General features: G+C 39.5%; 3 protein-coding genes across 3 annotated transcripts; all 3 read left to right on the forward strand.

Annotated features, from left to right (window-relative positions):
- Positions 1-210: 210 nt before the first annotated feature.
- Positions 211-3309, forward strand: LOC116205547 (beta-bisabolene synthase-like). The gene is made up of 7 exons (XM_031538174.1): positions 211-484; positions 782-1049; positions 1455-1833; positions 1973-2188; positions 2298-2436; positions 2534-2782; positions 2892-3309. Exons 1-7 carry the CDS (start codon positions 236-238, stop codon positions 3222-3224), a joined length of 1833 nt encoding a protein of 610 aa, XP_031394034.1. The 5' UTR covers positions 211-235; the 3' UTR covers positions 3225-3309.
- Positions 3310-10873: 7564 nt separating this feature from the next.
- On the forward strand, positions 10874-13692 carry LOC116205924 (terpene synthase 10-like). Its single transcript, XM_031538625.1, has 7 exons — positions 10874-11130; positions 11346-11610; positions 11689-12064; positions 12185-12400; positions 12523-12661; positions 12786-13037; positions 13211-13692. The coding sequence occupies exons 1-7, from the start codon at positions 10948-10950 to the stop codon at positions 13505-13507; spliced, it is 1728 nt and encodes a 575-aa protein (XP_031394485.1). The 5' UTR covers positions 10874-10947; the 3' UTR covers positions 13508-13692.
- Positions 13693-17870: 4178 nt separating this feature from the next.
- On the forward strand, positions 17871-20393 carry LOC116205620 (beta-bisabolene synthase-like). The gene is made up of 6 exons (XM_031538253.1): positions 17871-18132; positions 18538-18916; positions 19056-19271; positions 19381-19519; positions 19617-19865; positions 19975-20393. Exons 1-6 carry the CDS (start codon positions 17895-17897, stop codon positions 20305-20307), a joined length of 1554 nt encoding a protein of 517 aa, XP_031394113.1. The 5' UTR covers positions 17871-17894; the 3' UTR covers positions 20308-20393.
- Positions 20394-22061: the final 1668 nt, after the last annotated feature.

Here is a 22061-nt window from a genome sequence, read left to right on the forward strand (position 1 = left end):
ATAGAAATTTTACAATACATATATTGACAAGTAGACACGAACAGAATGAGAGTTAGTTTAATCACCGCATGTTCACTTGGACAAAACGAGAGAGAGAGGAAACCTCCGAAAATCTTGTTAATTATTTCTTTTTTAATCTCATAGAAAACGTGATCTACTTTGTAGTTGGCACTGTGCTATATAATGCATCAACGTACTAGCAGTAGTTCATTGTCCAGCAGAAAGAAAGAAAGCTATGGCTCTTCAGGCTATCTTCTTCACACAATCACAGCTGTTAATCGACCCCTTGAGTCGGATTCCTTGTTCTCTGCGTTCTAATCCCTTCCAAGCCCTTACGTCCCATGCATATGCTCGGGCTGCTCATCAGACTATCGTTTGCACTTCAGAGACTTGGAATCCGACGATTACTGCCAGTTCTGCGAGTACCAAACCAAGGACGTGGGACTACGGAATCGTACCGTCACTCAGCAACACTGAGTACACTGTACGTACAATGTTGCCTAATCTTTTTTTCTTTATCCCAATTTTTTTTTTGTCACGAGCTACTATACATGTACTAATTTCTCGTTGCCTGATCTCATTGAGTATACCAAATTATTTTACCAAATTATGCGACTGTGAAATGGATCATATCCAATACCCCAAGCACACTAGGTATACATATGTGTGTGTGTGTGTGTGTATATATATTGATGAATTATGTATGTATGTTTGAATTAGTCGTGGCTGATTCATTTCCTAAATTAATAATATTAGCACGTTTATTAATTCTTATGTGAAGGAAAAGGAGTGGGCGGAGGAGGTCCAGACGATGGGGGATGACGTGCGGGTCATAATGAACAAAAAGATGGAACCGTTGGAAAAGCTCGAGTTGATTGATGCCATTCAGCGACTTGGATTAGAGTACCATTTTAAGATGGAGATCGAGCACTCATTGAAGTCACTTTATGAAAGTGCTGCTGCTGCTCAACATGAATATGATGATCTATACAGCGCAGCTCTTCGATTCAGAATCTTCAGGCAGCACCATTATTACGAAATACCGCAAGGTACACTGTACATGCATTAGTTATTTTCTATTGAAAGATATCTCTCACCAAAAGGAAAAACTGAGAGAAACAAACCGGGATGAGGATTTGCTTGTTCACCAAATCAAATCATTGGACTTGATATTACATATTGAATGTAACATGTCTTAGATGGCTTGGGTACAATCGGTCCACTGAAGTAGGTTGAGAGCTCCACTTCCTGGAGCAGGCAAGGAAAGTCAAAATTTGATGGTGATGGCCCATTTTGACCCTTCGATGCCTAAGTCAAAAACCGTTAGTGAGCGACTCAAGTGTGAAAGATGATGTGTGCGTATCTTAAAATAGTTCGTAATAGTCGTTCCTCTCCATGCTCCCAAGCCCAAGTGCTTATTGATCATCAATATATCTCTCCTCTTTTTCATGCAGATGTATTTCGAAAATTCATAGACAGTGAGACGGGCAACTTTAGGTCAGTGTTGGCTAATGATGTGAAGGGATTGTTGAGTCTGTATGAAGCTTCTTTTCTAGGATTCAAAGGCGAAGTTGTCATGGACAAGGCTCTGGCGTTTTCCACTGCACATTTGAAGGAGAAGAAGAAGATAATATCATCCCCAGATTTAGCTGTAAAAGTGGAGCATGCCTTGGATATGCCGATCCATTGGAGGCCAAACAGACTAGAGGCGCGATGGTTCATGGAAGTGTATGAGGAACAGCCAGACATGAACCCCAATCTGCTTAAGTTGGCCAAACTTGATTACAACATTGTTCAGTTGATCCACCGAGAGGAATTCGGCCGCCTCGTGAGGTGCATACCAGATTTCTCTACCTAAAGCACCAAGGGTTCATGAAATAGGATGTACTGCCTAAAGTAGCGTATACATAATCACATTTGATTGCCGTATCCTATGTGCGGAAATGGTTTTTCCATGTTTTGCTTCCTGCAGGTGGTGGACTGAATTGGGATTGGGCAATATGACCTTCTTCAGGGATAACCTCGTCGAACATTGCCTCTGGACATCTCTCGTGATTTTCGACCCAAAATACAGTGACCTGAGAGAAATGACAACAAAAGTCGTTGCTATGATAACACTTATAGATGATGTCTACGACTTGTTGGGTACTCTGGAGGAGCTCGAGCTCTTAACTCATCTCATCAATCAGTTAGTCGTCCATCTTACCATACCTCAAACTTTTCAGCTCTGAATGATCAAAAGGACTTTAATTCACCGTTCAACATCTAAATATCTTTTCGTGAAATGGAATATTCAGATGGGATATCACCAAAATTGACGAGCTTCCTCTTAATATGGCCACTTGCTTTGTTGCTCTATACAACATCACGAATGAAATCGGACTCTGGGCTATGACAAGGCGAGGCATCAACATCATCCCATATATGCGGGAAGCAGTAAGATATATATATCGGTTAAAGTTTCTTTTAAGCCCCTCTCAAAGCCGTTACCGTAAAGTATTTGACAGCCTTTTTTTGCCGAAAATATTAACAGTGGTCAGATCAATGCAAGGCATATCTAGAAGAGGCAAAGTGGTGTCAAAAGCACTTCATGCCTACGCTGAAGGAGTACCTCAGCAGCGCGGTGAGATCGGTCGGAGTGTTCCTTACTCTACAATGTTGTTTCTTGATTACTACGGACAACCTAACAGAAGACGCACTAAACTATATCGTCAAGATCCCAAGTATTGTCCGGTGTTCATCATTACTTATTCGACTTAACAATGATCTGGTTCCAACAGCGGTATGTGTGATTGTCCAAATTGCACTCACAATATTATCAACTTAATTGTTCTTGTGGTATTATCTGTCATGAGCTAGTGTGTTCGGCTAGGTCACATCATCATTTTCAGGTAGGGTTGGCCGAGGGAGACAAACTGAATTCGTTGGAGTGCTTTATGAACGAAACGGGAGCTTCTGAGGAGCAGGCAAGAGGACACATCAAAGATCTCGTGCACAAAACGTGGAAGACCTTGAACAAAGATGTGTTCAATGATAGCTGCCAATTCTCCGGGCCTTTCGTGACGGCTTGCCTGAATGCTGCACGGGCATCTCATTGGATTTACAGATACGGAGATGGGCATGGGATAAGAAGCCAAGAAGCCAAAGAGCATCTCATGTCGGCTCTAGTCCAACCTATTCCAATCGAGCAATTGGATCATAAATTCATTTTGGGGGTGAAATAAGGCCGAAGCTCTGAAAAATGCTTACATATATTAATGTCTGCCATTCTCATATTAAGTACTGTTGTGATAAGATGCATGTAACACGAGATGAAATAACAGAGAAAATAAGATCGGACATTGGATATACGTGATAAAACTCCTCCCAACGAGAAAGGGGAAACATCCACGGCGCAGAGCAGGAGAATCCACTAGATAATAAAACGAAGATTACAGCCCCTCAGAGATGTCTCTCATCCTAGCCCTCGTTGCAAACCTCACACCTAGAAGAATTTAACTCGACCTCTCAATTCTATCTAACTTTCTCACCTTAATACCCTAGAGTTACATAGAAATTTCCCCAAGAGAAATCCAGAAAGATCCACAATCACTATCCCCGTGATACAAAACTTTGTCAACCGCCCCCCCGATGGGCAGGGGTTTCACAACAATTAAGGCTTATTTTACAAGCCGTATAAGACCATATTTATAATAACCAAAAGATATATCCTAAAAATATCATAATATCTCTCCAAGGGTAATTTTCCTCTTTGAATATATTCTGAGGTTACAGGATATCCCGAAATACTAAAAATAATATTTCTCCTTATTTGTTCATTGCTTACCGAGTTTTCGAGATTGCGGCTTAGTGCAAGACACACCAACAATTCTCCACCTTGGCTTGCATTCAGCCAAGCATCGTGACAATCAACCTTCTCGTGGTCACGGCCTTTTTGTTAGATATCCGAGTTACGATGAAATCGCATCAAAATCGAAACAAAATCTCGCACGCGGACTTCCAGTGCTGCAACATCCATCTTTGTGCTGCGGTACAGATAGAGTGCTCCACTTTTGTACTCGAGCAGTGCTGCAACATCCCTTTATGTGCTGCGACATCAACTGCTGAATACTCCTCCTTATCTTTAGTCGATATTTCGTCCTTCTTTACGAGTCTTCAAGTCTCCACCTTGACTCGTATTTGCCTCCTACTCTGCTATAGCTTCCAATGGCTCCACCTCATTTGTCGTTGCTCGAGTCATGGTCGTCGGGGCTTCTCCTCCTAGTCCTCCATCAAGGCCATGCTACCCCAGTAATACCTTCCACTCCATCTGCATAATTAGTTGTTGCTCTATCCATCAACCTTCTCAACCTCAAATCTCACAATTGAAATCTTCAGGGTCCAATTCCAGAAACTAGGCTTTGATACCAATTATTGTGACAAGATGTTTGTAATATGAGATGAGATAACATAAAAATAAGATCGGACACCAGATATACTTGGTAAAACCCCTCCTAACGAGAAAAGGGAAACGTCCACGGCACAGAGCAAGAGAATCCACTAGATAATGAACCGGATATTACAGCCCTCAAAGATGTCTTTCATCCCAGTCCTCGTTACAAACCCCCCACCGAGAATAGTCAAATCCGATCTCTCAATTCTCTTTAACTTTGTTACCCTAATACCCTAGAGTTACAAAGAAATTTCCACAAAATAACTCCAGAAAAATCCGCCATCACTATCTCCGTGAAACAAGACTCTCTTAATCAGCCCCCCAAGGGATCGGAGTTTCACAGCAATTGAGGCTTATTTTACAAGTCATACAAGACCCCATTTATAATATCCAAAAGATATATCCTAAAGATATCATAATATCTCTCCAACGATAATTTCCCCTTTGAATATATTCTGAGGCTACAAGATATTACGAAATATTGGAAATAATATCTCTCATGATTTTTTTCCTCGTTTACTGAGTCTTTGAGATTGAGGGTTAATGCAAGACACAGTGCAACACATCCAACAATTCTCCACCTCGGCTTGCATTCAGCCAAGCATAACGACAGTCAACCTTCTCGCGGTCATGACCTTTTTGTTGGATCTTCGAGTTATAATGAAGTCGCGTCAAAATAGAAACAAAATCTCGCACGCGGCCTTCCAGTGCTGCAACATCCATCTCTGTGCTACAGCACAAACGGAGTGCTCAACTTTTGTACTCGGACATCGGATATACGTGGTAAAACCCTTCCCAATGAGAAAGAGGAAATATCCACGGCACAGAGCATGAGAATCTACTAGATAATGAACTGGAGATTACAACCCTTAGAGATGTCTCTTATCCTAGCCCTTGTTGCAAACCGCATGCCGAGAAGAGTTTATCTTGATCTCTCAATTTTCTCTAACTCTCTCACCCTAATACTCTAAAGTTCCAGAGAAAATTTCCCAAGAGAACTCCAGAAAGATTCACCATCACTATTCCTAAAGATATCATAATACATATTTTCCCCCTTTTTATATATTCTGTTATTACAAGATATCTCGAAATATTGGAAATAATTTTTCTTCTGATTTCTTCCTTGTTCATTAGGTCTTTCAGATTGCGGATCAATACAAGACACGCCCAACAATTACAATGTGTAGGGTCAAAATATCCCACATGAAAAAAGTTAAGTAGAAAATCACAAGTTTATAATAAATTGGGGTTTTTACCTAAAATGGCCCATGGTTTATCCGTTTTGTCAAATCTATCCTATACTTTTTTCTGTCAAATCTATCCCATGGTTTACTTTTTGCATCAAATCTATCACGGCGTTATCTTTTCCGTCAACACCTAACGGCCGTGCTGAAGTGGCAAATGGAGAGATAGTGGGCCACACTTGCCACGTAGGCGCCACGTCAGCACGGCCGTTAGGTGTTGACGGAAAAGATAACGCCGTGATAGATTTGATGCAAAAAGTAAACCATGTGATATATTTGACAAAAAAAAGCATAGGATATATTTGACAAAACGGGCAAACAATGGGCCATTTTAGGTAAATACCCCTAATAAATTAGGTATAACAACTTTTCATCTCAAACTTTTGAATTAGAAACGGACCTGATGGCTTAATAGACCTGGTGGAAGTTCTTATATGGTATAATGGCGGTAGCAATTACGAGTTTGATACACGTGTGGGCTCATGTCATGTATAATCTATCGTCAAGGCAGGTTAAGTGGGTCGTTGTTAATATCCTCTCTCCTCCTCTTACCATGTATGGAAGATGAAATCTTACTCTATTCTATAGAAAATTTTGTTTAGAGAAAGAGAAGAAAATGAAAACGAGAAGTGAAAGATAATTTTCTGAAAGTTAACTAAGCTTCTCCGAATTGCGTAAAAAAAAAAAACCTGACATTGCAATGACACAGACTATCGACTTCAAAGAAGACCGAGAAGTCTGAATGATGTGCATGCCTAGTTGGTGATTGCTATGTACTTTCTCGCTGGAGATTTGCGACGAAGATGATCGGAGATAGGAGAGTCAATGAGCTCGTGGAGAACCGAGACTGAAGTGTGTGTGAGAGAGAGAATGTCGAAAAAAATGCTTCAAATATATTCGTCGTGGCTACTACGGTTTCAGTTTTGCTATTGCCGTCGCCACCATTGCTGCCTCCTACGTAACAATCGCCGTTGCTCTTGCCTGCCGTGTCAGTCAATCATGCATTCCCCTAGGCCTTCAGAAAGTGAATGATTAGTATAGGTTTTCTTGTTAGTTATTGTAAGCTTTGGGTCAATAATGGTATTTCATTAATTCTTTTCTTTTCAGTGTGCACCATAATATTTTAAAACTCAATGTACCTCGACTTATCTAATTTGAGTTGAATCATTTATTAAGGAGTAAAAAAATTTCAGTATGGATTTTATTTTTTCACGCCACAAGAAACCGGCCCAAATTGAATAATCTGCGTTTCTTGACGGGGAAACTCATATCCACATTGGGCTGAATCATGGCCGAAAAATGCAACCAAACAGCAGAACATGCTATTCTTTTGGAATTGGTCCACAACGAAATGCCAACATTATGGCATCAAAAATATTTTTTAATTTTTTTTTATATTGAGAAGTTTTATCAGTTATTGCATAAACCCACTTGGCCATCTCGACCTTCAAATCAACCATCCCATTTAATTCATTCAATTATTTGGTCAATGTATTCGTCCTCCATTGATTTTCTTGTGAATATATACTATTTTAAGTTATCGAAACCCCCACCGAGGAGAGTCAAATCTGATCTCTCAATTCTCTTTAACTTTGTTACCCTAATACGTCAAATCTGATCTCTCAATTCTCTTTAACTTTGTTACCCTATTACTCCAGAGTTACAAAGAAATTTCCACAAAATAACTCCAAAAAAATCCGCCATCACTATCTCCGAGATACTAGACTCTCTTAATCGGCCCCCTAAGGGATCGGAGTTTCACAGCAATTGAGGCTTATTTTACAAGTCATACAAGACCCCATTTATAATATCCAAAAGATATATCCTAAAGATATCATAATATCTCTCCAACGATAATTTCCCCTTTGAATATATTCTGAGGTGACAAGATATTACGAAATATTGAAAATAATATCTCTCATGATTTTTTTCCTCGTATACTGAGTCTTCGAGATTGAGGGTTAATGCAAGACACAGTGCAACACATCCAACAATTCTCCACCTTCGCTTGCATTCAGCCAAGCATAACGACAGTCAACCTTCTCGTGGTCATGACCTTTTTGTTGGATCTTCAAGTTATAATGAAGTCGCACCAAAATAGACAATTAGTAGAAAATTTTAATCAAGAAAATAAAATTAATTGAATAACTAACACTATTAGCATATGTGTTTCCACTTAAAATTAAGCACTTTCTACTGAGCCTTTGCTCCGAGTTCTCTATCAAAAAATAAAATAAAATTGAGTACTTAAAGTTTAAGTGCTGAATTTTTAATCACTTAATAAATAAGTGCATAATTGGTTAAGTCAAAATTGATTGGTGAAATAAATGGGTAAAAATTAAAGTTATTTCGTAGTAGATTTATTTGTCAGTCCAATATTTTGCTTGTTTCTATTTTGACCTCATATTTTATTATTTTAAATTTCTAAGAATAAAAAAAAATAGATCGAGATCCAATTGCAGGGGAAGGGATGGGGTGGTGGGGGCTCTGTCGATGGCTCCCAACACCCTAGCAGAGGTCGTCGACGAGCACAAAACTCGCCCGCGACCCGTCTATAGCAATGGTAGTGGGTGACGAACCACCATTGCCCGTAATTTCTCATCCTTCTCTCTTGTCTGTGGCGGTGGTGGCCATCGACAAGCCACCACTGCACACAGTTGTCTCCTCCACTTTCTCTTCAAAGAGAGAGAAGGAGGGAGATCCGGGGAAGGCAACCTTGCCAGAGGGGTGGTGGTCGGCGACGGGGCCACCACCGCCCCAAATCGATGGAAGGGGGCTCAATCGCCCGTCTTCTCTCTCTCTCTCTCTCTACCAGATGGGGTAAGGGGTGGACCACTGATTTGCAAACACATGAAAACTTTGGGCGCACCGGTGCAATAAGTTCATAAAGCTCCCTGACTGAGCGAGTCAGCAAAAAGATACTTAATGATTAATTAGGTCTTCACTTACTTAATCATTAAGCGTCTTTTTTATTTAAGTCTAAGTGCTTTTTTAGTGTTTATCAAAAAAGCTTAACTTCATTAAGTGTTGAATGATTAGTTTTAGCACTCAATGTGTGTTATCAAACACATGCTTAGTCTTTGGGGTTAAAAGGGACACATGGCATAATTAGAGAAGCTACCTATGAAAAATCAATTCGCACAGAAAGTCGACGAAATAAAAACCTATATGACCAATTAGAAGCAACGTAGTTTCGATGGACATGATAATGAATCATTGGTGCTAGTAAAATGAGCAAATATTCGATGAGTATGGTTGAGTAATATCCAATAAAATTACATGTAAGTGGTATATATAGCCCATAATCGCTCCATAATTATATGCATTTTCATTAGTAGTTACTCATCGATAGTAAATGAGTAATGCTCATTTAATGTTTTTCTAGGGCCGTAAGTCTAGATATCCGTGAGCACATCTAGCTTTCAATGGGGCCTTTATCACATGTACTATAGCTCACTAGTTTACCATAAGAATCCTATGAGATATTTATGGGATCGGGAAATTCATTATCATATTAATAATATAAAATAAAAAAAGAGAGAGATAATGAGACTAGAAGAGTTTTACCTTAATTTAAATATGGATTGTTTAAGGCTCATTAAACTTCCAGATACAATCGAAGTGGTGCAATCTGAAAAAGGAAATAAAAATTGAAACCCACTAAAAATAACTGATGAGTACACTTGAGCGGAGACAGCTATTGACCTCTGGACACCTTTGGTTCTTTTTAAATAAGATGGGAATCATAATCGGAATAGGAATGAAGCACTTAGATTGTAGTTGTTTGGTTGAAGAGAATCGGTTTCTGATTCCTTATTAATGGGAAATTGACTCTCCCATACGAGAGAATCATCCGTCCCTGAGATCCCCTAGAGGAGGAGAAGAGAAAATCTAAAATAATTTTTTCTTTCTATATAATTTTAATGATAACTTTAATTAATAATATAAATGGAGAAGCCGAATTATTTATTAGTTATTGCTTACTTCTTGAATAATCTAGACTAATATCACACTTTTTCAACTGTTTATATATTATGAGTAATTACGAAAAATCTTTTAATGTTTTCTAAGAACTCGTACTCGGATCAGACTTTTCTTCATATATTACTTCGCAACATGTTATTAAATAGATTTGGTAAATTTTATGAATTTATTGAATTTTCTCATATATGTTATATGACTAATCATTGACCTGCATAGATATCTGTTAGTTGTTTATCTGATATATTACAATTTACAAACAATTATTAAATTTGAAAATTAATTCCAATTCTTAGGTGATGAGCCAAATTGAAGCAAATGCAATGGATCTCTGGTTCCTTATCGAACCAAACAAAAGCAAAAACTTTTCATTCCATTTTTTATTCCGACTTATTGTACCTAGAAAAACCACGAGAGTATAACTGGACGAGAAATTGAGCTAAAAGCAAGGTCTTTTGGTTTAAGCGGTTCGGCGTTTGTTCCGCTTAAGCAAGATCTCAGGTTTCAGTCCTCGTGAATGTATAAAATCCACTCTGATAGAGTTTTATCCCTTAGTGGGTCAACCCGGCTCGACTGGATTAGTTGAAGTTCAATTGGACTTCCGGATATCAGGGTTTACACCGAAAAAAAGAATAAAAACGGGCTGTGATGACCCCTACAATATCTCCTAACAGTAGCAATCCTAAACCATTAGGAGCATAATTAAGGACTTGAATGCCGATAGGCCGAAAAATGGTACGTCGGGCAAGCCGAATCTATACAAAAGTTTCCCTCACGAAACACACATGACAAATCTAGACGTCCCAATCCTTCTGAAGTAGCCCCTCGATCTCATGTACTAGCGGACGATGAAATGGCCCACAGGAGGACGCTCCGACAAGCCATTTGATTTGTCGTCATAATATCTCTAAGAAGAAAGAATGATCCCGTGACCATCTAATGTTTCTTTTTTGGGTTATACGTGACCATTTGATTATAATGATATCATGAAATTTGTATTATGTAACTCTAAGAAGAAAGAATGGTGTCGTGACCATTTATTACATGCCAAGGTCTGGCCCATTGTCACGTGACACATGGACAAGTATTTCAGACCGACATAAGAGTATGAATTCATGTCCAGGCTAAAGATTCAATTATTAATAGTATTTTATTAGTGTTGATATCACCAAGGGGATATGAACTCCTAATTTTCAATATAAATAGGTGCCCGTCTTCACCTTTTGCTCCTCGCAGTAGGAGGAGGAACCAGAGAGTGAGAGAGGTTAAACTAAAAGCTCAATCCATATTATGGCTCTAATTGTTACCAAAGGCATGTCCGTCTCCCAGCGCTCACACTCTCATCCCCCAGCTCCTTCTTTCTCCTCGAGATCAATTGAGCATAATGATCAGCCGGTCATCAGACGCAACGCTAGCTATCACCCTAATTTGTGGGACTACGGCTCTATGCAATCGCTCAACAATGGGTTCAACGTATAATTAAATTATCTAAAACTCAACTGCACTCGTCGTTCTTCTCTGTATTGAAATTGGAAGTCCTTAGACAGAGCTTTTAGTAAATAATGGTTATGAGCATAAACATTTTTCACAAGAAAATGTTGTCAAATGTGTTCCTCTAAATTATTTATGAGAAGAATTTAGTCCGGTACTTATTTTCACCGCAGTAACAAGCTTTGCTGGAGATGCAGGAGGAGGACTACAAAGAGGAGCTTGAGAAGATGAAGGAAGATGTGAAAGATCTCACCAAGGCAAATCAAGAGAATCCATTAGCAAAACTCGAGCTGATAGATGCTGTTCATCGGCTCGGATTGCAATACCAATTCAAGGCGGAGATAAAACATGCATTGCATGTAATTCATCAGAGAGCAGAGGATTCTCGATTTTCTGATGATATCTATGCCATAGCCCTACGATTTAGGCTTCTAAGGCAGCATGGATATCATGTATCTCAAGGTATGGGCACCTTCCAATTTATTATTAGGTTAGTTTTTCAGGTCCTGTTGACTTTGATGACACCTTCTTCGAATCTAGATGTCTTCAAAGGTTTCGTGGACGAGACCGGCAGTTTTAGGGAATCATTAGAGGAGAATGTGGAGGGCCTGCTGAGTCTCTATGAAGCTTCATTCCATGGACTGAAAGGCGAAACCATCATTGATAAAGCCATGGAGTTCTCTTCTACCTGTTTGAAGGCATTGGACAAAGATAAATTGCCAAAGAGATTGGCCATGAAAGTAGATCACGCCCTAGACATGCCCATTCACTGGAGGACCAACAGATTGGAGGCAAGATGGTTCATGCCGGTGTACGAGGAAGAAACCAGCATAAACCGTACGTTGCTTAAATTAGCAAAATTGGACTACAACATAGTGCAATCAATCTACATGAAGGAAGTTAGCAAATTGGCAAGGTACATAATTATAATTTAACCAAGACATCATCGGATGAACTTACATAATTTTTGTCACGATGAAGATTAACTATTATAAATAATCTTTTAGAGCAATTAATTGATTGAAGTATTTCGTAGGTGGTGGGAGGAATTGGGCATTACCAAGTTGAGCATCTTCAGGGATAGACTCTTGGAACATTACCTATGGAGTATTCTTATGGTTTTCGAACCAAAGTGCGAAACTGCCCGAGCGATAACTACCAAATTGGGTTCCATGATAACGATGATTGATGATGTTTACGACGTATATGGCTTGCTGGAAGAACTCGAACTCTTGACAGATTTCGTAAACAGGTCTTTCTCCAAATTATATAATTGTCTACCTGTAAAATATTGCATATAATTACATTGGAAAAGAGACATATACACACATACACATCTCTAATTGATACATGATTATATATATGTTTGAATAGATGGGATATTACTGGCATTGACAAGCTTCCATATACGATAAAAACCTGTTTCTTGGCTTTGTACAACACCACGAACGAGATTGGCCTTTCAGTGTTGATAGAACGTGGCATCAACATCATCCCATATCTTCGAAAAATGGTAAGACATACTCTATATATAGTTCTCACTTTAGACCAGTAACATAAAGTGTATACTATAGTCGTGGTTCAATTGAACAAAAAGTTGAACTTGTTTTTAATTTGGTCAACACATTTCGTATCAGTGGGCCGATCAATGCAAAGCATATTTGGTTGAGGCGAAGTGGTATCACCGGGGCTTGAAGCCTCCGACACTGAAGGAGTATCTCAACTCGGCCGTAACAACCGTCGGAGGGTTTCTTCTGCTGCAATGTGTTTTTTTGGCTACAACAGACACATTAACAGCTGAGACACTCGATTCCATTTCCGAAATACCCAGGATAATGCTCTCTTCGTCCTTGATTGTTCGACTCAGCAATGATTTGGGCACATCGTCGGTACGCATATATATATATATATATACGCCCATATATGCAACAGTTAGCTTCGTCCTAAAGTATCCAAACTATTGTATGTAGCTGGATCAAATTTCATAGCTATCACGTAAAGATAGATAAATATATGGCAGGGATGCCTAAATGAAATTTACGATCTAACTGGTTGATTGCAGCATGAGCTAGCGAGGGGGGATGTTTTGAAGTCGGTGGAGTGCTACATGAACGAGACAGGATGTTCAGAAGAAGCCGCTCGGGACCACATCAAGGATCTTATACGTGAAACCTGGAAGAACTTGAATGAGGATATGGCCGATCACTACCCGCTCTCGGAAACTTTCGTGGGCGCGTGTCTAGATCTTGCACGGGCTTCTCAATGCTTTTACCAATACGGGGATGGGCACGGTATTCCTGACAGGGAGACCAAAGAGCATCTCAACTCCGTTCTGATCCAGCCAGTTCCGATGTATTAGTTACATAATGGTCCATAAGCATGGAATATTATTTTGGGTAGTGGTTTCAATTTAAAGTACGATCAGATCATGATTTGCTACTGCTAGCTGTACGATATATAACAAAAATTAGATTAAGAATGTAATCATAATTTGACTTCTGAATTTATAATATTTTCAGAGTATTTCCAAATTATTTTCCCTCATATTATGATCTTTTTTCAGGGAACACGACTTGTAACAATTCATTGATTGATTTACAATTACAGACTCCCGAGATACCACCTTCGCTTTGGCCCTAGCCGTGCAGCCCCATCCGCAACCCTCGTGCTAAAATACTCGTGCCCGCGGGCACAACCTTAACCCGTTGCATGCGTTGGACTGCTACTTCATGTCATCGAGACTGAGCTCCAAAAAACTGATCAGTTTTTTTAGTTTTTTTGGTAATTAAAATCATAATTCTTCTGTATATTTTGTATAAAAAATCATATATGAATCAACCGCCGTCCTAAATGGAGTAAAGTAGACTTGACCATTTGCAAGTATTAAGCCCATAAATGGAGCGGTGCATGCATGTCGATGTTGTATATCTGTTTCATACAAAAACAAAAAATCGGTTAAATCACAATTGATATGGTCAGTTAGATGACTAATTACAATTGTGGACGGACAAGAAGGACCCACTTCGTTTATATAGGTGTTTATAATGTTAATATTGTCCATAAATCTTGTCGATTATAGTAATTGAGCCAAACCTCTAGTCCAAGCCAGGAGTCTGATCAGCATGAGTGACTTCTGCTCCCAAATTCACAATAATTGAAACATTAAAGACAGCATATATACTCTAGGCTTTTGGATCATATGGTTTGTCGTCTGAGGTTTTCTATATACCTATATAATCAGGTGGTGATTGGATCATAAACTAGTATCGACTAATGAAACGTAACCTGTGTAAAACACTTTGGTCGTGTTCAAGCAGTGAGTCGCATCCTTCATCAGTGGAATTATTGCAAAAGTCGTGTTTGGTAATGGCTATGGATGCTGGATGCGTAAACGCTATAATTAGCACTCGTGCACTTGACAAATTTCATGAACATACATACATGTTTGTGAGCAGTATTTTATACTGTATCTTTCTCACTTCGACAATTCCTCCCCAAATAAAATTGGATAGAACTTTCATGTGTTTGGGACCAATTCTATCATTATACAATCAAGACAATGGAAATATCTCAGTTACGCGCAAGGACATCATATCATATATACCTGTGTGATTTCCGTACACCTCAACTTTCCCATTTGGGACATAATTTTAAGCTTTATCTCATTGAAAGAGGAAATAATGTTATTTCTAATAGTTTCGTGTCCATTTATTACATCCCACATGGAACTATTGGTAATTCGGTATGTCATATATATAGTTAGGCCCTACAGATATTTTTTTGTCTCGTCAATTCGTGTTCAATCCAAAAATTTAAGAGTGAGGTGATTGAGTTCAGTCCATGTATAGGTCCAAATTTTTCTCATTGAATTCTTGGTGTTGGACCTAATTAATCAATATGTACGAACATCAATTTGGGAGGGAAGGAGAAAGCTTTAAGCTTAGCTCACGGCTTTAATTAATCAAGTCGTCATGTTATCATCATAGCTCTCTCCTCCTTATCCTTCTCCTCATTATGTTATTCTTCCTCGTATTCCTCCAATGGCCCTAAACCCCTCACATTCATCGGGGTACGTCATTGTGCATGCTGCACCTTGAGAACTTGCGGAAAATGTGACGTCGTACGTTTCCGTTCGTGAAGTTTGGACGGAAAATTGATGGTTAGGCTAAATTTGAAACAGAAAATAAATGTTAAGACTGCCTTAGAAAATTTTTAAATAATAGATTAAAATTGAATGGATATAAGTCCACTTCCAAACTCTGCATTCTATACTCTGCACTAATTTGGTACCTTCCAGGGTATCAAACTTACGTCTAGACGAGGAGTACTGCAAGGATCACCTCGTATTCTGTCTTAATATCCGGAAAAGAAAACGTTTCCACGGTGGTCTTGAGTGAACTTTTGGGAATTTTTCATTACAAAACGCGACATGTAAGAGAAAAGCTTGAAGTTTTCACGTTGCCATTGGACCATACATGATGAATGTGGTAGGTGTAGATCAGGAACCATGCATCGATCAAGGATGGTAAAAATTATTTCCGGTTAAAGGTGCTTCCCGGCCTTGGGTTTTCGCAAGGAAAAAGTTTAATTTTAGTCTTCTACCTTTAAATACTTTACTATTTTTATCCTTTTTCTATTTTCTTTTTTATTTTCATCCTTTACTGTTAGAAACTTTTCTATTTTTGTACTTCCATTACTAACACCGTCAAAACGTGCTGAGTTGGAGTCACGTCTACTGCTATATGTGATACCCATTCGACATCATCAACAATAAGAGGAAAATAAATGCAAAGAAAAGTCATAGTGGGCTGACTCGGCTAGATTGGATTAGTCAGGGACCAATTAGGTTTTCAAATATCAAGGTTCGCACCGAAAAAAAAACATTCTTAGCTCTGTGACTCCAACCCAAACACACAACAAGTCACAACAATTTTAGCCACGCTCGTGGTGATTACAAGCAGGCTAGGAAGTAGTTTTAAGATATGTGACGTGCCACTAGCCGACCCCACCGATTCAAAGCGTGTACCATGCGGCTCTAGAAGTTCACAGGATTACACAACGGCTAGATTTTAAATCTTCGAATTAAAGTATGCTTCATATGATTTCTTGACTCGGAGATTTAGCTAATATGAGTTCTCCACCAATTATCCACGCATTTCTCAGCCAATTCAACTCAGTAAACTGAGTTATGAATTTGAGAAATTCGCTAATTCTAGGGAACCCCAAATTCTTGAGTAACTTCAGCAACCGTTGTCGAAAATGATAAAAGTCTTCGACTTGATGCCTGGAAGCTTCAAGAACGGAGTGCTTCGATCCACGGGGAATCAATTGAGTGATAAGCGAACGGGAATTGAAACGTACGGTAAAAGAAGTGGGATAAACGAAAGTGCAGGTAAGATAAATGTGCAAGGAAAATAGCAGATAAATAAATGTAAAGTGCAGAAAAAGGAAAGATAAGTAAAGAGTACGATTGAAGTGGACGAAACCCACTTCCTTGACTATATTGCATTTCTTTTTGTATAAATCACTTGGTATTTGGAAGCACAATGCAACCCAACCAATCTAGGTTTGAGCTGGATCAGCCTATTAATTAAGGGGTAAAACTCTCTCAATCTTGACTTTCCTCTCTATTCACAAGACTCGAATCGAAAATTTTACTAGGAAAGAGATGCCGATTTAACTGTACCAACGCACCTGGTGACCATTGTATTGTTTTATTTGTACACAGGGGAGCAAAGACATTACTGAGGCGCAATGAATATATACATGTTGAGAGAGTTTAAAAAATGAGTTAATCCCACATCGGAAATATAAGAAGAATTTCATGAGTTTATGTAAATTGGCATTTTATTCAAAACATTCCTTAAAAGATTGAGAACCATAACCTATGTGCTCAAATTTTTGGGTTGAAGATGGACCCAATAACTTATAAGGTAAATAGAAATTTTACAATACATATATTGACAAGTAGACACGAACAGAATGAGAGTTAGTTTAATCACCGCATGTTCACTTGGACAAAACGAGAGAGAGAGGAAACCTCCGAAAATCTTGTTAATTATTTCTTTTTTAATCTCATAGAAAACGTGATCTACTTTGTAGTTGGCACTGTGCTATATAATGCATCAACGTACTAGCAGTAGTTCATTGTCCAGCAGAAAGAAAGAAAGCTATGGCTCTTCAGGCTATCTTCTTCACACAATCACAGCTGTTAATCGACCCCTTGAGTCGGATTCCTTGTTCTCTGCGTTCTAATCCCTTCCAAGCCCTTACGTCCCATGCATATGCTCGGGCTGCTCATCAGACTATCGTTTGCACTTCAGAGACTTGGAATCCGACGATTACTGCCAGCTCTGCGAGTACCAAACCAAGGACGTGGGACTACGGAATCGTACCGTCACTCAGCAACACTGAGTACACTGTACGTACAATGTTGCCTAATCTTTTTTTCTTTATCCCAATTTTTTTTTTGTCACGAGCTACTATACATGTACTAATTTCTCGTTGCCTGATCTCATTGAGTATACCAAATTATTTTACCAAATTATGCGACTGTGAAATGGATCATATCCAATACCCCAAGCACACTAGGTATACATATGTGTGTGTGTGTGTGTATATATATTGATGAATTATGTATGTATGTTTGAATTAGTCGTGGCTGATTCATTTCCTAAATTAATAATATTAGCACGTTTATTAATTCTTATGTGAAGGAAAAGGAGTGGGCGGAGGAGGTCCAGACGATGGGGGATGACGTGCGGGTCATAATGAACAAAAAGATGGAACCGTTGGAAAAGCTCGAGTTGATTGATGCCATTCAGCGACTTGGATTAGAGTACCATTTTAAGATGGAGATCGAGCACTCATTGAAGTCACTTTATGAAAGTGCTGCTGCTGCTCAACATGAATATGATGATCTATACAGCGCAGCTCTTCGATTCAGAATCTTCAGGCAGCACCATTATTACGAAATACCGCAAGGTACACTGTACATGCATTAGTTATTTTCTATTGAAAGATATCTCTCACCAAAAGGAAAAACTGAGAGAAACAAACCGGGATGAGGATTTGCTTGTTCACCAAATCAAATCATTGGACTTGATATTACATATTGAATGTAACATGTCTTAGATGGCTTGGGTACAATCGGTCCACTGAAGTAGGTTGAGAGCTCCACTTCCTGGAGCAGGCAAGGAAAGTCAAAATTTGATGGTGATGGCCCATTTTGACCCTTCGATGCCTAAGTCAAAAACCGTTAGTGAGCGACTCAAGTGTGAAAGATGATGTGTGCGTATCTTAAAATAGTTCGTAATAGTCGTTCCTCTCCATGCTCCCAAGCCCAAGTGCTTATTGATCATCAATATATCTCTCCTCTTTTTCATGCAGATGTATTTCGAAAATTCATAGACAGTGAGACGGGCAACTTTAGGTCAGTGTTGGCTAATGATGTGAAGGGATTGTTGAGTCTGTATGAAGCTTCTTTTCTAGGATTCAAAGGCGAAGTTGTCATGGACAAGGCTCTGGCGTTTTCCACTGCACATTTGAAGGAGAAGAAGAAGATAATATCATCCCCAGATTTAGCTGTAAAAGTGGAGCATGCCTTGGATATGCCGATCCATTGGAGGCCAAACAGACTAGAGGCGCGATGGTTCATGGAAGTGTATGAGGAACAGCCAGACATGAACCCCAATCTGCTTAAGTTGGCCAAACTTGATTACAACATTGTTCAGTTGATCCACCGAGAGGAATTCGGCCGCCTCGTGAGGTGCATACCAGATTTCTCTACCTAAAGCACCAAGGGTTCATGAAATAGGATGTACTGCCTAAAGTAGCGTATACATAATCACATTTGATTGCCGTATCCTATGTGCGGAAATGGTTTTTCCATGTTTTGCTTCCTGCAGGTGGTGGACTGAATTGGGATTGGGCAATATGACCTTCTTCAGGGATAACCTCGTCGAACATTGCCTCTGGACATCTCTCGTGATTTTCGACCCAAAATACAGTGACCTGAGAGAAATGACAACAAAAGTCGTTGCTATGATAACACTTATAGATGATGTCTACGACTTGTTGGGTACTCTGGAGGAGCTCGAGCTCTTAACTCATCTCATCAATCAGTTAGTCGTCCATCTTACCATACCTCAAACTTTTCAGCTCTGAATGATCAAAAGGACTTTAATTCACCGTTCAACATCTAAATATCTTTTCGTGAAATGGAATATTCAGATGGGATATCACCAAAATTGACGAGCTTCCTCTTAATATGGCCACTTGCTTTGTTGCTCTATACAACATCACGAATGAAATCGGACTCTGGGCTATGACAAGGCGAGGCATCAACATCATCCCATATATGCGGGAAGCAGTAAGATATATATATCGGTTAAAGTTTCTTTTAAGCCCCTCTCAAAGCCGTTACCGTAAAGTATTTGACAGCCTTTTTTTGCCGAAAATATTAACAGTGGTCAGATCAATGCAAGGCATATCTAGAAGAGGCAAAGTGGTGTCAAAAGCACTTCATGCCTACGCTGAAGGAGTACCTCAGCAGCGCGGTGAGATCGGTCGGAGTGTTCCTTACTCTACAATGTTGTTTCTTGATTACTACGGACAACCTAACAGAAGACGCACTAAACTATATCGTCAAGATCCCAAGTATTGTCCGGTGTTCATCATTACTTATTCGACTTAACAATGATCTGGTTCCAACAGCGGTATGTGTGATTGTCCAAATTGCACTCACAATATTATCAACTTAATTGTTCTTGTGGTATTATCTGCCATGAGCTAGTGTGTTCGGCTAGGTCACATCATCATTTTCAGGTAGGGTTGGCCGAGGGAGACAAACTGAATTCGTTGGAGTGCTTTATGAACGAAACGGGAGCTTCTGAGGAGCAGGCAAGAGGACACATCAAAGATCTCGTGCACAAAACGTGGAAGACCTTGAACAAAGATGTGTTCAATGATAGCTGCCAATTCTCCGGGCCTTTCGTGACGGCTTGCCTGAATGCTGCACGGGCATCTCATTGGATTTACAGATACGGAGATGGGCATGGGATAAGAAGCCAAGAAGCCAAAGAGCATCTCATGTCGGCTCTAGTCCAACCTATTCCAATCGAGCAATTGGATCATAAATTCATTTTGGGGGTGAAATAAGGCCGAAGCTCTGAAAAATGCTTACATATATTAATGTCTGCCATTCTCATATTAAGTACTGTTGTGATAAGATGCATGTAACACGAGATGAAATAACAGAGAAAATAAGATCGGACATTGGATATACGTGATAAAACTCCTCCCAACGAGAAAGGGGAAACATCCACGGCGCAGAGCAGGAGAATCCACTAGATAATAAAACGAAGATTACAGCCCCTCAGAGATGTCTCTCATCCTAGCCCTCGTTGCAAACCTCACACCTAGAAGAATTTAACTCGACCTCTCAATTCTATCTAACTTTCTCACCTTAATACCCTAGAGTTACATAGAAATTTCCCCAAGAGAAATCCAGAAAGATCCACAATCACTATCCCCGTGATACAAAACTTTGTCAACCGCCCCCCCGATGGGCAGGGGTTTCACAACATTAAGGCTTATTTTACAAGCCGTATAAGACCATATTTATAATAACCAAAAGATATATCCTAAAAATATCATAATATCTCTCCAAGGGTAATTTTCCTCTTTGAATATATTCTGAGGTTACAGGATATCCCGAAATACTAAAAATAATATTTCTCCTTATTTGTTCATTGCTTACCGAGTTTTCGAGATTGCGGCTTAGTGCAAGACACACCAACAATTCTCCACCTTGGCTTGCATTCAGCCAAGCATCGTGACAATCAACCTTCTCGTGGTCACGGCCTTTTTGTTAGATATCCGAGTTACGATGAAATCGCATCAAAATCGAAACAAAATCTCGCACGCGGACTTCCAGTGCTGCAACATCCATCTTTGTGCTGCGGTACAGATAGAGTGCTCCACTTTTGTACTCGAGCAGTGCTGCAACATCCCTTTATGTGCTGCGACATCAACTGCTGAATACTCCTCCTTATCTTTAGTCGATATTTCGTCCTTCTTTACGAGTCTTCAAGTCTCCACCTTGACTCGTATTTGCCTCCTACTCTGCTATAGCTTCCAATGGCTCCACCTCATTTGTCGTTGCTCGAGTCATGGTCGTCGGGGCTTCTCCTCCTAGTCCTCCATCAAGGCCATGCTACCCCAGTAATACCTTCCACTCCATCTGCATAATTAGTTGTTGCTCTATCCATCAACCTTCTCAACCTCAAATCTCACAATTGAAATCTTCAGGGTCCAATTCCAGAAACTAGGCTTTGATACCAATTATTGTGACAAGATGTTTGTAATATGAGATGAGATAACATAAAAATAAGATCGGACACCAGATATACTTGGTAAAATCCCTCCTAACGAGAAAAGGGAAACGTCCACGGCACAGAGCAAGAGAATCCACTAGATAATGAACCGGATATTACAGCCCTCAAAGATGTCTTTCATCCCAGTCCTCGTTACAAACCCCCCACCGAGAATAGTCAAATCCGATCTCTCAATTCTCTTTAACTTTGTTACCCTAATACCCTAGAGTTACAAAGAAATTTCCACAAAATAACTCCAGAAAAATCCGCCATCACTATCTCCGTGAAACAAGACTCTCTTAATCAGCCCCCCAAGGGATCGGAGTTTCACAGCAATTGAGGCTTATTTTACAAGTCATACAAGACCCCATTTATAATATCCAAAAGATATATCCTAAAGATATCATAATATCTCTCCAACGATAATTTCCCCTTTGAATATATTCTGAGGCTACAAGATATTACGAAATATTGGAAATAATATCTCTCATGATTTTTTTCCTCGTTTACTGAGTCTTTGAGATTGAGGGTTAATGC

This window comes from Punica granatum, chromosome 4 (assembly GCF_007655135.1).
Source record: "Punica granatum isolate Tunisia-2019 chromosome 4, ASM765513v2, whole genome shotgun sequence".
NCBI classification, from domain to species: Eukaryota; Viridiplantae; Streptophyta; class Magnoliopsida; order Myrtales; family Lythraceae; genus Punica; species Punica granatum.

What these genes read in the sequence shown, in the direction of transcription:
- LOC116205547 (XM_031538174.1), top strand. Translation starts at nt 236, where the DNA reads ATGGCTCTTCAGGCTATCTTCTTCACACAATCACAGCTGTTAATCGAC. An exon ending in TCAGCAACACTGAGTACACT is followed by an intron (nt 485 to 781) that starts GTACGTACAATG and finishes TCTTATGTGAAG; the next exon opens with GAAAAGGAGTGGGCGGAGGA. An exon ending in TTAACTCATCTCATCAATCA is followed by an intron (nt 2,189 to 2,297) that starts GTTAGTCGTCCA and finishes TGGAATATTCAG; the next exon opens with ATGGGATATCACCAAAATTG.
- LOC116205924 (XM_031538625.1), top strand. Translation starts at nt 10,948, where the DNA reads ATGGCTCTAATTGTTACCAAAGGCATGTCCGTCTCCCAGCGCTCACAC. An exon ending in TGGATATCATGTATCTCAAG is followed by an intron (nt 11,611 to 11,688) that starts GTATGGGCACCT and finishes CTTCGAATCTAG; the next exon opens with ATGTCTTCAAAGGTTTCGTG. An exon ending in GAAGTTAGCAAATTGGCAAG is followed by an intron (nt 12,065 to 12,184) that starts GTACATAATTAT and finishes AGTATTTCGTAG; the next exon opens with GTGGTGGGAGGAATTGGGCA.
- LOC116205620 (XM_031538253.1), top strand. Translation starts at nt 17,895, where the DNA reads ATGGGGGATGACGTGCGGGTCATAATGAACAAAAAGATGGAACCGTTG. An exon ending in TTATTACGAAATACCGCAAG is followed by an intron (nt 18,133 to 18,537) that starts GTACACTGTACA and finishes TTTTTCATGCAG; the next exon opens with ATGTATTTCGAAAATTCATA. An exon ending in ATGATCTGGTTCCAACAGCG is followed by an intron (nt 19,866 to 19,974) that starts GTATGTGTGATT and finishes CATCATTTTCAG; the next exon opens with GTAGGGTTGGCCGAGGGAGA.